This window comes from Hemibagrus wyckioides, linkage group LG16, assembly GCF_019097595.1.
Source record: "Hemibagrus wyckioides isolate EC202008001 linkage group LG16, SWU_Hwy_1.0, whole genome shotgun sequence".
Lineage (NCBI taxonomy): Eukaryota > Metazoa > Chordata > Actinopteri > Siluriformes > Bagridae > Hemibagrus > Hemibagrus wyckioides.
In genome coordinates, this window is record NC_080725.1 from 1,307,423 (window position 1) to 1,321,135 (window position 13,713).

At 38.6% G+C, this 13,713-nt stretch overlaps 1 protein-coding gene across 4 annotated transcripts in view; it reads left to right on the plus strand.

Annotated features, from left to right (window-relative positions):
• Positions 1 to 2,358, plus strand: part of LOC131367296 (roundabout homolog 2-like) — a 134,784-nt gene extending 132,426 nt beyond the window's left edge. For all 4 annotated transcript variants that reach the window (XM_058412628.1, XM_058412629.1, XM_058412630.1 and 1 more), the window contains one exon: positions 585 to 2,358. In XM_058412628.1, the coding sequence (XP_058268611.1) occupies positions 585 to 586 (2 nt within the window). In that variant the 3' untranslated portion in view covers positions 587 to 2,358. The remainder of the gene's footprint in view (positions 1 to 584) is intronic.
• Positions 2,359 to 13,713: the final 11,355 nt, after the last annotated feature.

Below are 13,713 nucleotides of genomic sequence, written 5' to 3' on the forward strand. Positions count from 1 at the left end.
TGCCAAAACTTTTGCACAGCACTCTAACATGAAGTTTGAATTTTTGGGGGATCATGTGGCTTAAAAAAAGAGAAAAGTTCTCTTCCTTCTTGTTTCTTTATTTTTTTTAATGATATTCTGACATTGACTGATGAGTTCACTTTGAACCCGCAACCCTGTTACCCAGATGATAAATTATTCATTTTAAGCAAATGATTAGAACGTTCTTAATGTCCTCATGTCATTAGCATGTATGCTAGTTGGCATATTTGATAATTATGTGCTAAAAATGACCTCGACCCTGATACTGTTGCTCATGTAAGGATACAGTGAAGCCAAAGAATCAGCAAAAGACTAACACTTAATTAACACTCAATAAACAAACACTTTTTTTTTCTAGTTAACACAATTAATGCATGCTTTTCTTAGGTTCAGTCTTGTTTCTAGTATCGAGAGCTGAACCCGATCCTGGAATCATATAAACGTAGAAATAACAGTAATGGTGTAGCTATTCCGTGTGTTTCTGTCCTGTCATAGTGGTGTATCATCACAACCCTGCTCTGAAATATCCCAAATGCATTAACCTCCATTTATCTGTTCTTCAGAGTGCCGTGTCTGAGAGATAAGCCAGACTACTCACTGCCCACGCGACTGAAAGCGAGGACGAGAGAGAGCAAGAGAGATTCATTGTTCACCCCTGCAACGTCCAATGAGCTTCTCCCCCCGGTGTTACCACGAGGCGATTTTTTTTTTACCTCAGAGACCAACACTGAACTGTGAAGCTAATGTACAGACACACACAGTCTCCCGATGGTGTCCAGCTTGCGGTTTGCTTCTTTGTCTAACACTTACGACGAAACGTCTCATGTCCCGTGCCACAAAAATGTGCATCACTTGGAAAAAAAGAAAGAAAAAAAAAAGAAAGATGTTTTTGCTTTGCTCGTTTTTTTGAAATCCGAAATGTAAATCACACTAAAAGGGATGTGTAATTCTTGTAAATAGCTTTTTTGTTTTGTTTTGTTTTTATTTGATGTTGCTTTGCTATGCAAACCAAATTTATTTTTTATTATTATTATTTTATTTTTTTTTCTCTTTATAACATTGTGAATGGATAAAACGTGGTGTCATGGATTTTTGTTTTTCTCCTCTCCATAAACGAATCGACTGATTCTTGTTTGAGAATTGTTTGATTTTGCACATTCTTTGGTGATAAGCACAAAAATCTTCAGCGCCTGCTGACGTGGAGAGAGAAAGATAAAGCTACGGATGTGCTAGCGTGTATATTTGTACGAGTCTGCGCAGCGGGCTAAAAACAGAGATTTAGGACGGAAGAGTCCGCAGATAGAGATGTATTATTACTGAATTGTTGCGAGGGGGATTTATGCTCGAATCACAGTCAAGCATACAGGACTAATAAATGCCAGCCGAGCAGGCCTAATGCAATTGCCTGCCCCTTGTTATTTGTGTCAGATGTTGAGTGGACAGAATGCTCTATTGCAGTCTTTTGTGAATGTTTTTTTTTTCTTTCCTTCTACATATCTCAACTATTTACAGACACTCATGCATCCAGCTCACTGCAAGATGTTTTTATATCTATATCTATATCTATATCCATATATATTACCAACGGACAATATGTGACTTTTCTTTGTTTCTTAGGATTGAAACCGTAACTATCCGGATCCTAAAAAATGATAATGTCACACAGGATCATCCTCCATGTGAGTGAGAGCGTAATGAAGGTAGCAGTTGACAGCTGCTCGTGCTCGACCCTGAGCGGGTGTGTTTAACCTGCGCAAATGGAAGTGGGGTAAAACAGGTGGGCTGAAATGTTGATGAGGGGAAAAATACGAAACAGAAAGGGAACGTTGCCCTTGAAATCGCTCCCCTCGTTTTTTTTTTTTGTTTTTTTTTTTTGGCAGCATTCCCAGGTCTGTCCTACAATTAGCATGGTTATTTAATATTATGCTGTTCAGAAAGCCATTGTAAAAAAAAACCCGAAATCAATCGTTTGTCACATATGTTTAAGCTAGAGTGCTACTCTGTAAATGAAACCGTTTTTGAGTAAACGTCGGTGGTTCATAAATGGAAATGTATGCTCAGCTTATGAGCTTCCGGGACTGAGAAAAGCTCAGACGATTCTCTCGTGTGTATGGCATTTCTCTGACAATTCTTTATTTATTTTTTTTTCTTTAAAGCATTTTATTTATCTGTTTATTTATTTATTTATTTATTTCGTGATGTGCATTTACTCCACATGTACATAATATCTAACCTGCCAGATTCGTTCTACCCTCAGGAAGCCACATGCACTTGCAAAGTGTGACGATTTCTGAATCCAACAATGAAAATGAAAATAAAATCTGTATGTGAATGCTGCTTTTTTTTGTCGTTCAAATATCTGTGTTTTTTGCGGTTCGTTCTCCTACTCGAGTCTCAAAATTTCTTCCATTCACACCTCGACTGGATGATCATATGTAGAAACGACAGACAAAGAAATATATTACCAAAGTGTCTACAGGACAGGTTCGATTGTGGGCAGTCCATTCCCAACGCTCAAATTCCCCCACTGCTAAAATCCACAGTACCCAAATTGCTTGCCACTGTAATTTACGCTTCTTGTATTTCTTAATAATTTGAGCAAATGCAATTTTGGCAGCGTAGGCACAAGCGCTCATTTACAAACATGTCACTGGTCCAGAATGAAGAACAGCTCAAATATGATCCACCTACTGAATTAGCCAAGATGCACTCTCATTCCAGAGGTAACGTAATATATAGTTTTTCATAAAGGAGTCTTGGCTGTGTAATAGCGCTCTCTGGCATATTGTCTCAATCTTGGCCTTACGCGTGAGTGTTTCCTTTTGGTGTCTAGTAAATCAAACACTTCCTCTCTGATTTCCCAGAGTTGAGCAGCAGTGGAACACAGCGCACCTGTGTGGTGTTGACTTTGTTAATGGAAGGCCCTCTGTTCTCTGGCTGCGGGCTAAATGGAGAAGTTAATTACCACAGAGCTGTGATTATACTGCATGGCAGTGTGGAAGTCCAGCCAACACAGCTCTCCTCAGTAACACACGGGACGACTGCAGAGTGACGGTGACACTGTTGTCCTTTTCCTTTTCCTTGTTTTTGATTCTTCCTTTAAGTTTGCGGCGAGTTGATTGGTACTTGATGTAGAGCACTTTGTAAGAATGTTTAAAGAATGCTCAAGGTCAATTTGTTGTCCATTAAGACCAATTGTAATAGAACCCACAGGTCTCTGTCTCTGTCTCTCTCTCTCTCTCTCTCGCTCCACACAAACCTCAAATCCCCCTATCTCCAGTGGGTAAAAGCATGGCATGTTCAATAAAAGCAGTAATGAAATTATTCGTCCTTGAATTGGAAGCACAATAAGGTCGAGAGAACCTCAGCTCCTTTCATCTTGATTCCTCTCTTCTTTTAAAGTACTCTGAAAGATAATTATTGGGGTCAATTTGCATGCTAAAGTATAAATATCTGATACTTTTATGCCACATAACAGAGAAATTCACTACAGTAGTCTTTGGTAACAGTTAAAACAGCCACTTCAGGTAACGCATGCAAACTGCCGACTGACAGGCAGAAACCCCTGCACTGATAAACCCGCTGGATGAGCAAAAGAATTTTGGGGGAAAGTGTAAACTAGGGGAAAATGATTTATTTTGTTAAAAGGATTGTTGAGATTCAGAAAATGTTTGCTGTAATCCCAGAATTGTTCACAATATGTAAGCAAGTTTTTTCCTACACAGGGTTGCAGGGTACCTGGAGGCTATCCTAGGGGACTTTGTGCACAAGGTGACACACACACACACACACACACACACACATACATGCACACACACACACATTTACAAACCACAGACAATTGATGCCGATCTGCCTACAGTGCATGTCTTTGGACTGGGGAAGGAAACTGGAGTACCCAGAGTAAAACCCTGATGCACAGGGAGAACACGTCAACATGCAGAGGTGGGAAAAAGGGCCAAATTGTGATGGCTAGACCACTGGATCAGAGCATCTCCAAAACTGCAGCTCTTGTGGGGTGTTCCCGGTCTGCAGTGGTCAGTATCTATCAAAAGTGGTCCAAGGAAGGAACGGTGGTGAACCGGTGACAGGGTCATGGGCGGTCAAGGCTCATTGATGCACATGGTGAACGAAGGCTGGCCCGTGTGATCCGATCCAACAGACGAGCTACTGTTGCTCAAATTGCTGAAGAAGTTAATGCTGGTTCTGATAGAAAGGTGTCAGAATGCACAGTGCAGGACGGGTCAGGGGGACCAACACAATACTAAGCAGGCGGTCATAATGTTATGCCTGGTCAGTGTAACTCCTAAACACTAAGCCACATTCCCCCCACTTATCGCTTCCATTTAATGTCTGTGAAACAGGTTCCTATTATCAATGAAAATATGCTACAGTACATCTGCTATAAACAGTTGTTTAGTCTTCAGCTTCTCTCTTCACTACGTCTTAAAGTCATGCTGCTGAGAATCTGCATGGCTCTCGTCCAATGCAGAGCTACAGCTTTACCTCTGACACTGGAGACTCCTTCCAGAAATGCTAAATAAACCATGCGAATGACGACAAAAACACTAGTGCATTAGAACAAGCACATTTAAACAAACCTGGAGGTTGCCTAGCAACACAGTAGTCCGAGTTGTTATGGAAGCATCTTCAGAGCAATCGGAAGAGAGAAATCAACAGCGCTGTGCTGTAAATACTGTAAATGAACCATGTGTCATGTAAATTCGTTCTTCAGTCGGTCGTTTTTAACTGTTAGTTTTCCTGAAGCCTCACATTGTCTGTTTGTAGGGGATACAAGTTGCTGCTAACTACTAAGTAACTAACTAGTAATTAGCTTCACTGAAGCTTAGCTGCTTATCTACAGGCGCTGTTCAAAAGGCAGTTTTCTCCTGACCTCAGCTCAAATTGTCTTTTATTATTTTACTTACCAGACATAACAGATGGTCAGGCTAAGTGCTTCCACTGGAGAGCAGCTGCTTCACCTCCTTCTTAATCCAATGAGAAGTGACATGAAAGCAACCAGCATCAGTCATTTCTTAGTATGCAGATGAACCGTAGCATATGTGAATACATTCATATACGCATATACATGCGCAGGAACACGAGACAAACCGCTCTACCCAAGCGAATGTTGAACACTTCGGCTAAAACTTCTTCTGTTTTGTCTTCGTGCGTGTTCAAGAAAAATGATTCAAATGTTTTGCAGGTGAAAAAAAAAAGATTGTGCTATTGTTTAGTTGGATGTTGTGGCCTAAATGATTATCTGACCTGTAACCAGACTGAAGAGAAATCAACAAGACAAAAGGTAGTCTTTACACAATCAGGCCTTGTCCTCTCGTTCGGATTATTGCTAGCATTCATTTCCCCTGGGATCCTGAATTGTGCAGTTCAATCACATAGACTACCATAAGCTTCAGAAATTCGTTGGAGCAGCCGTTAAAAGGCACAATACTACAATTTTAAATTTCATTGCATTTTAATCAGTGTGCAGCCAAGAGTTCATTAGTACCAGGACTGAATCCTAAGCATATAAGAATGGAATAATGGAGCTGGTAATTAATGCAGGTTTAATCCCATTGCTTCCCTTAACTGCAGTTTGTGTGTCAGAGGGAGATTAACAACCGCACAAATATTTGCTTTAGTGTATTATAGAATAATTAATATGCATGTTTGTGTCCAGTATAAAAAAAAACACAGCTAAAATGTGTAGCATATGTAATTGCAATCGGAAAACACATCTTTTTGATTTCGCCTAATCAACATTATCAACAATTATCTGTTTTTAATTAACAGCGGCTTGAACAATGTATATTCTCCACCTCCAATGTATATTCTCCACCTCCAATGTATATTCTCCATCTTCTTACTTTGCATACTTATCCACGATACAGTATTATTTCTTTCTGATAATATCTGATCATTTTCTGGGGGCGTAAGGAACCTGTAGTTTGCTTGTGCTTATATTAGGGTTATATACGGTGGCTGAGAAGTGCAAAACACAATGACAAATCCCAAAACACAAGGACGATTCAGACAAAGGTAGGTATAGTGTGCGAATGGAATTCTTCCCTCTGATTGGATGAGACATGGGTCACTCAGGATCTACAGGAAGTCCAGCAGTAGCTGCAGCAGTAGAAAGTGGATTGGTGTGTGTATGAACACAGCTCTGCTCTTATAGCGCTCCTTACATCCTTTAATCTGGAGTTTGATCTTCCAAACATTCCTGTGTTCTTCAGGTGTGTTTTTAGAGATCGCAAACTAATCTTTATTCCATGATACACTATCAGTATATCCAAAATCACACCATATGATAACGTCCTTCCTCACAGTAGCGCTGAATGAAGTCCATTTTCTTATAAATATAAATATATTGGGGAAAAAATGGTTTAAAGTGAAGGCAGAACTCCACACATGTACAAGAAATAAAGGTAGATACACAATTTCCTACTTCCTGTTTATACTGAGTGACAATCAGAGGGAAGAATTCCATTTGCAAACTATACCTACCTTATAGGTAGAAAGAAAGAAAGAAAGAAAGAAAATATATAGTGTAGCTTCTATCTGTATGTAAATATGTATATTTAAATTTAGTAAATATTGTCAGTTCGCTCCACTTGTATTACATCTCTGCTCTATACAGTGTTGTAATTTCCTTGTATAAAATATCACATGCTTGCAAGAGGAAGGTCAGTGCTGTCCAGTCTGTTGCCCGCTGCCAAAACTCCAAGGTTATATTTAAACTGTAATGACTTCACACTGCTGTTCATTTGTTGACACAAACAATTGCACACACTTGATCTGAAGTCATTCAGAGTGTATTGATGTTAAACTGAATGTATTCGATGCCGTTCATCTCCCAGTAAAACAACACAATATCTGTCTGAGACAAGCAGCTGGTTTTATTTTTTTTTCTGGAAAGTTTAACGCACCATAGCAATATAAACTGAGGTTTCGTTTTCCAAAACCGTAGGCAGAAACATTATTCCATGATTAGCACCGTTTCCAGTTCCTGAGATTTGATTAGTATCAGGTTGAAGGGACACTATCGGCCTCTGTAAGTCTTAATTGACTGGGAATCGAGGAGGAATTGGCAGGGGAGAGTTTAATCCTCGGCTGTGTTTCATTGCGTAGGAAGGAAGCGGCAGAAAGAGGGATTTACCGTCTCTCTCATGGAGGACTCTATCTCTGGCCTTCAGATTCACGGCCTTTCTGACGGCTTGCGGGATAAAACCATGACATTTTTTAAAGCCCGTCTGTGCTGCTTCCTGACCATCGTATCTTCCACTCTTATATCCTTAACAGTTTTCCATTCCTATGAGATTTGGATTCTGCATTCTGAAGAAAATTTTATTTTGCACGTAGGCATGTAAAAATCAATATGTAGCTTAAAACTGGTTTGTCTGAAAAGGTTTCCATTGGGATTGTCAGGGGTTGTCGGGTGAACGCTGTTAGTTGGTGTGCTCATGCTTGGGAGCTCACCTGTATAAATAACACAACGCTAATCTAGTAAAGAGTCTGCAACATTGAGGATAAAGTGATTTCTTGCTTTAGTGATAAAAAATACAGTAGATTGGTTATGCAGCATGTTTAACATAACAAGCAGGAAACCTGATTTTTTTTCTCTTTCTCCCACAACTGAATAAACACATGAGGTTTTTCTGAGATTTTGTATATGAATGAATAGTGTATGGTTTTTGTTTGCCTTTATTAAGGTTGAAATATTAAAATGGCTTTTGATAACCAGATAAGAAATATTTAAAAATACACGACTATTCCAGAAAAAACTCTCTCTCTCTCTCTCTCTCTCACACACACACACACACACACACACACAAACATTAATATTTAATATTGTTGATCTAAAAAATGAAGAGCAAATTCCACAAAGAAAGAAAAAAAAAATGAAAGCATAAATCCATGACTCAAACATCTACTAAAATGGGAACAAAATACCTTTTTTAAAAAATTAGGCTGATTTTATTAGAGTTATTTGCACAGGCTACATAAAATATTGCATATTTTCTGTAATTTGGTGTTTTAATATTTTTGGCAGAAGGTAAACTCTACTGAGAGACTCTAAACACTGTGTGTAAGGCACCTTCCTGTTCTGTCCCCCCAGGCTTTAATGAAGATGGATGCTCTCGCCTTTATTGCTGATGCAGTCTAGAAAGCCTTGTCTCAGTTTTCTGGTGATCCAGCATCAAAATCTGCACATCACCCCCTCCCATATGTGCACACACACACACACACACACACACACACACACACAGAACACAAAAAATGCCCATATGTTAATGCTTCCTTTCCCATTTATTTCACAAACACCACCAAATTAACTGGAAAATGAACTAGCACACACTCCGTAAATATCAATTACAGTGATCTTGTCATGTCTGCTCCGGAGGGAGAGATGGACATTTAGAATAGCTGCACCACCCCCATGTTTCCCCAGAATTAAAAAGGGTTTTAGTGGGTGGAGGGGGTATGGATCAGATCAGAGATAGCAGTGGGTCTCTGTGGGGGGTCAGGTGAACGACCCGGAGTCATACAGGTCATGGTGGAGGGGTTATTATAACAATGTCACTAAATTGGCCCTTAAGAGAGAGCGATAGTGATTTTTGTGATTTTTTTAGTACCTCAACAAAATATAAAAATAAATTATTTATAGCTAGATAAACTAATGATTCCGGCTGCGATGATAACTGCCCTGGGATTTGGGTAGATCCTGATCTTATCTTGATTAGCTGTTCTTTTTCCTTCAGCTGTCAAGACATTTCACTAAGGTCCTTTGACAGAGCACACTGGTTAAACACTGGTCTTAAAGCCGGACTGAGTAATCTTGAGTAGTTTTAACTTTTTATTAATAAAAATGTTCAAAATGTACCCTTGAGAATAGTGTGTACGTGTCATACGGTCATAAACTGTAAAAAAAATTGTGTATGAAATAGAAGCAGTAAGATGCAAGTGTATCCTAAATGAGCAGACAAACACACAGTGAAAAATACACTATATGACCAGACGTTTGTTGACCGTCACAACACGTGCAGTTCTTCTGCAATCTGTTCCCACGCAATTACAAGTGGATCTGTTCTCTTTGTCTGTTCTCTGCTAATGCTACAGAGAATACAGAGAATAGTTAGTTTTCACCTTAAGAGTAATAATTAGCAGTAATAATTAGTAATAATTAAGAGTAACAATTAGAATCAATAATTAGTACTAATTAAGAGTAATAATTAGCAGTAATAATTAGTAATAATTAAGAGTAACAATTAGAATCAATAATTAGTACTAATTAAGAGTAATAATTAGCAGTAATAATTAGTAATAATTAGAAGCAATAATTTGTAATAATTAAGAGTAATAATTAGCATCACTAATTATTAAATGTAAAGTTAAGAGTTAATAAATAAATAAATAATAAATTAATTAATTTAAAAAAAATAAAAACTTTCATATGATTGTTAACCATTAAAAATTTTCACATTTAAATCTGATTAAACTTCTGAAATATTGTCCATATAACTAAATATCCAGTTACCTAAACTTAGTATAATTTTGCAGCTTTTTTTTTTTTTTTTTAATGTTTTTCATGGTGTTCATGTCTCAAAGAGAGAACCTGCTGTGGAATGATCAACCAGGAAACAGTAACACCTTGTAAAGGAATTACTAAATAAGCTGGTACATATACAGCTCTGGAAAAAAATAAGAGAGCACTGCCCAATCTCCAGATGTGAACCCTATTGAAAACCTCTGGAATGTCATCAAGAGGAAGATGGATGGTCACAAACCATCAAGTAAAGCTGAACTGTTTGCTTTTTTGCAAAAAAGAGTGGTATAAAGTTCCCCAACAGCAATGTGAGAAACTGGTGGAGATCATGGAGCCAAAACCCATGCAGATCGGGGTTATTCCACCAAATACTGATCTCTTAATGTTATTTAGCCAAAGCATTAACACAATTTGTTTACAAATTATTTGCATTTTGTTTTATTTAAGTTATTATTAGTATTATAATCACGTACACCCTTCGTTCACTGATGGTCCTTGATATCCTGCTGCCACACCCATACTAATAATTGATTGGACTAAGTGTTCTAAATGTTTGGTAAGGCTGCTTTAAGCTTATTTAAAAGTACCATACAGATTAACTGAATCAAAATTTAAACATATTTTTATATGATATGTAAGCCTTTTTGGGAATGAGCTCTTTCTGGTGTGTACTATGGAGTGGAATCTGGGCTGAGGCGGTCTGTAGTTTCTTACAAAAGGCTTCAGTACATAACACAGTGCATTTATAGTAATAGATTTGGTCCTTGAATTACTCAAACTCCTCCAAGTATCTGTTTCTTCTTGTCAGCAGGGTGAAACAATAACAGTGGAAAAGGGGATCTCATACAACCTGTCAGCAGAGACTACTGAAAGTAGCTCACAGCAGCACAAAAAAATATTGTGGAGCGATTAGATGTTCAAGAAGTTACAGCTTTATCAGTCTCACTGTAAACTGGTTCTAGATATTTAGGACTCTCTGTTGTCCACTGGATATAGCTTGGCTGGTTTTCTAGAGAATATAATGAACGAAACATGATGCAACCTTCTGTTCAAGAAAATGAATCAATGGTGCATTGTGTAAAGTTTATTATTTTTCTATATCTGTGTCTGGACAGTTCCAGAAAACACAACTAATCATTCCTGGACAGGTGTAGCATGCAGGAATTCCCATTGTGATGACAGACTAATGATCACTGGGATGTTTGGATGCTGTCGCCTTACCACCCTCACAAGTCGCTCAGGTTTGCTGACTGTGAAGTGGTTGGATGCTTTATGTCCCAGGAAGCCTTCATGTCTGTTACCTTCTGGCTCTCCCTTTTAGTTATGATGTCATAACTAGTCTTGCCCTCCCTACCTGCACTTTACACATAATTCCAGACATGCCTGATCCATCCAGATGCTCTCCAACCCCTGGTTGGAGTCTCATCACTTAGTGGTGCTCACTGATGCTGTGGATGGATCTGTGTGGACAGACTGTGACCCAGGGGACTGCTGTGGACAGAGCCACTTGTAGACTATCACACCATTTTGAAGATCAGAGCTCTTTTGGTAGACATTTATGGAGAACCTTGTACGTATGACCCAAAAGATACCATACCCCCAGTGAAGCATGGTGGCGGGAGCATCATGATATGCTGCAGCTTTTCTGCAACTGGCACATGGGCGTTACACATAAATGGAAGAAACATACATGGAAAGAGATATTAAAGGAGAATTTAATCTATAAAACTGGGCAAGAAACCTAATCTTGGGAGAAGATGGATGTTGAAAAACAAAGAAAACAGCCAAACTAACCCCAAAATGGCTTACACTGCCTAGACTAGACTAGTGTCCTGATTGGAATTCCACTGAACATTTATGGAGGATTTTAAAATTGCAAATCCATCAGAGACACCCTGATAACCTTGGGGAACTGAAGACAACTTTCCAAATATGTACCAAAATAGAACCACAATTCTACAAAAAAAACCCTAATAATTTGTTACTGTATAGACAAAATTTTATGGTGTCCATTTTTAAAAATCTGAATTTTCAATATTCATTTTTAAACCTTATTACTTGTGTATATTTTTCACATTTGTGTTCATATTTATAAGAAAGATAACACGTAATGTGAAAACGTGTACAAACTTTAAAATGTATACGCAAAGAATATATACAGATTTCATTTGTATTCAAAATAAAAACAAAGGCATTCAAATATTTATTTTTGCCTATTTATTATAAGGCTTATTTTCACCCCTCACTGTGTTTTCAGGTTTTGAATCCATCTGATATTAGTCTGAGATTTTGAAGAACATCCTCCATACAGGTCTCTGTGAATGAGCTGTTACTATAGAAACGATAATGTATTATCATATTATTTGCCTTACAGCAGGAACTACTGCTGAGCTGTGCTGCTATCAACAGCTTCTGACCAATCAGATTCAAGGATTCAAAAGCGCTGTGGTATAAATAGTAATAGCGTGCACTAAATAGCATTTTCATCTTTAGAGCTGTACATTCCCATTTACACACAGACACACAGACACACAAACACACACACACACACACACACACACACGCTACCCTGCATCCGTTTAATACCTCGCGCTTGCTCTGACAGTGTATTCTGTATGCAGGTTCATGAGTGAGGTTAATTAAACTGCAAGTCTCATTCCATTTCCTAATAACAAAACATAGTGGTTTGTGTCCAACAAGGAAAAGAAGTTACATTAAATAAAATACAACATAATAATTGCAATTATTCTGTAAAGTCTCACAAAGCTAATCAGGTTTTCTTGTGTATAATGCAATTGGCGCCTGTCTAGTAGTGTTGCTTTGTCAGTATTACTGGGACTGATTTGAAAAATGAACTAAACTACTCAACATGACACGTCATCAGCGACAACCATATCCGGAGGAAACATGGCATATGTGTACAATAATGCATTATACGCCAGGCATAACATTATGACTGCCTGCCTAATATTGTTTTGGTCCCCCTTTTGCTGCCAAAACAGCCCTGACCCGTCCTGCACTGTGTATTCTGACCCCTTTCTATCAGAACCAGCATTAACTTCTTCAGCAATTTGAGCAACAGTAGCTCGTCTGTTGGATCGGATCACACGGGCCAGCCTTCTCTCCCCACCTGCATCAATGAGCCTTGACCGTCCATGACCCTGTCACTGGTTCACCACTGTTCCTTCCTCGGACCACTTTTGATAGATACTGACCACTGCAGACCGGGAACACCCCACAAGAGCTGCAGTTTTGGAGATGCTCTGATCCAGTGGTCTAGCCATCACAATTTGGTCCTTCATCAAACTCGCTCAAATCCTTACACTTGTCCATTTTTCCTGCTTCTAACATCAACTTTGAGGACAAAATGTTGACTTGCTGCCTAATATATCCCACCCACTAACAGGTGCCATGATGAGGAGATACTCAGTCTTATTCACTTCACCTCTCACTGCTCACACTGTTATACCTGATCGGTGTAAAACGACGTACAAAGGTACTTTGAAGTCTCTATCAATGAATACATTAACACTGGTTCAATAAGTTACAGATTTAGGATACCATCAGCCTAAAAACTTGGATTAGGAGTTGTGAGGAACAAAACTGATGAGACCTTGTGACATAACACATTGCTCAAACTGAATAGTTTCATTATAGAGGCATAGAGTAGATAGATATTGGAGTTAAATTCTAATATCTAACATCACCATCAACCATCAGTGGTAAAGAGCATTAGTCCTGATTTAAGCTTTAGTTTCTGGCTGTTTGGATGATTCACTAAGTAGCTTTACATCAGCCTACAAGTGTGTCTGCCATCAATAGCTGCATTTGCATATGGCCTAGATGCCTGGCAGATTTGTCTCCTTCATAACAAGTTTAGCCAGAGAAAGAGAGAGAGAGAGATTGAGAGTGTAGATTTTATGGTAGCATTTCAGTGCACTCAGTGGCAACTGTAATATAATATATGGCTTGAAAACCCTCTATTTTGTGGGAATTATAGTCTCATTTAGGAAGTGCTGCAGGTTGTAGCCTACAGAACCAACACCATATGACCAACCCTATTAAAAATGCAGCATGGTCACAGTCTATTAGAGAAACACACAGTTATCTCTAGTGCAGCTTCAGCAATTTTACTTCAGAGGGAT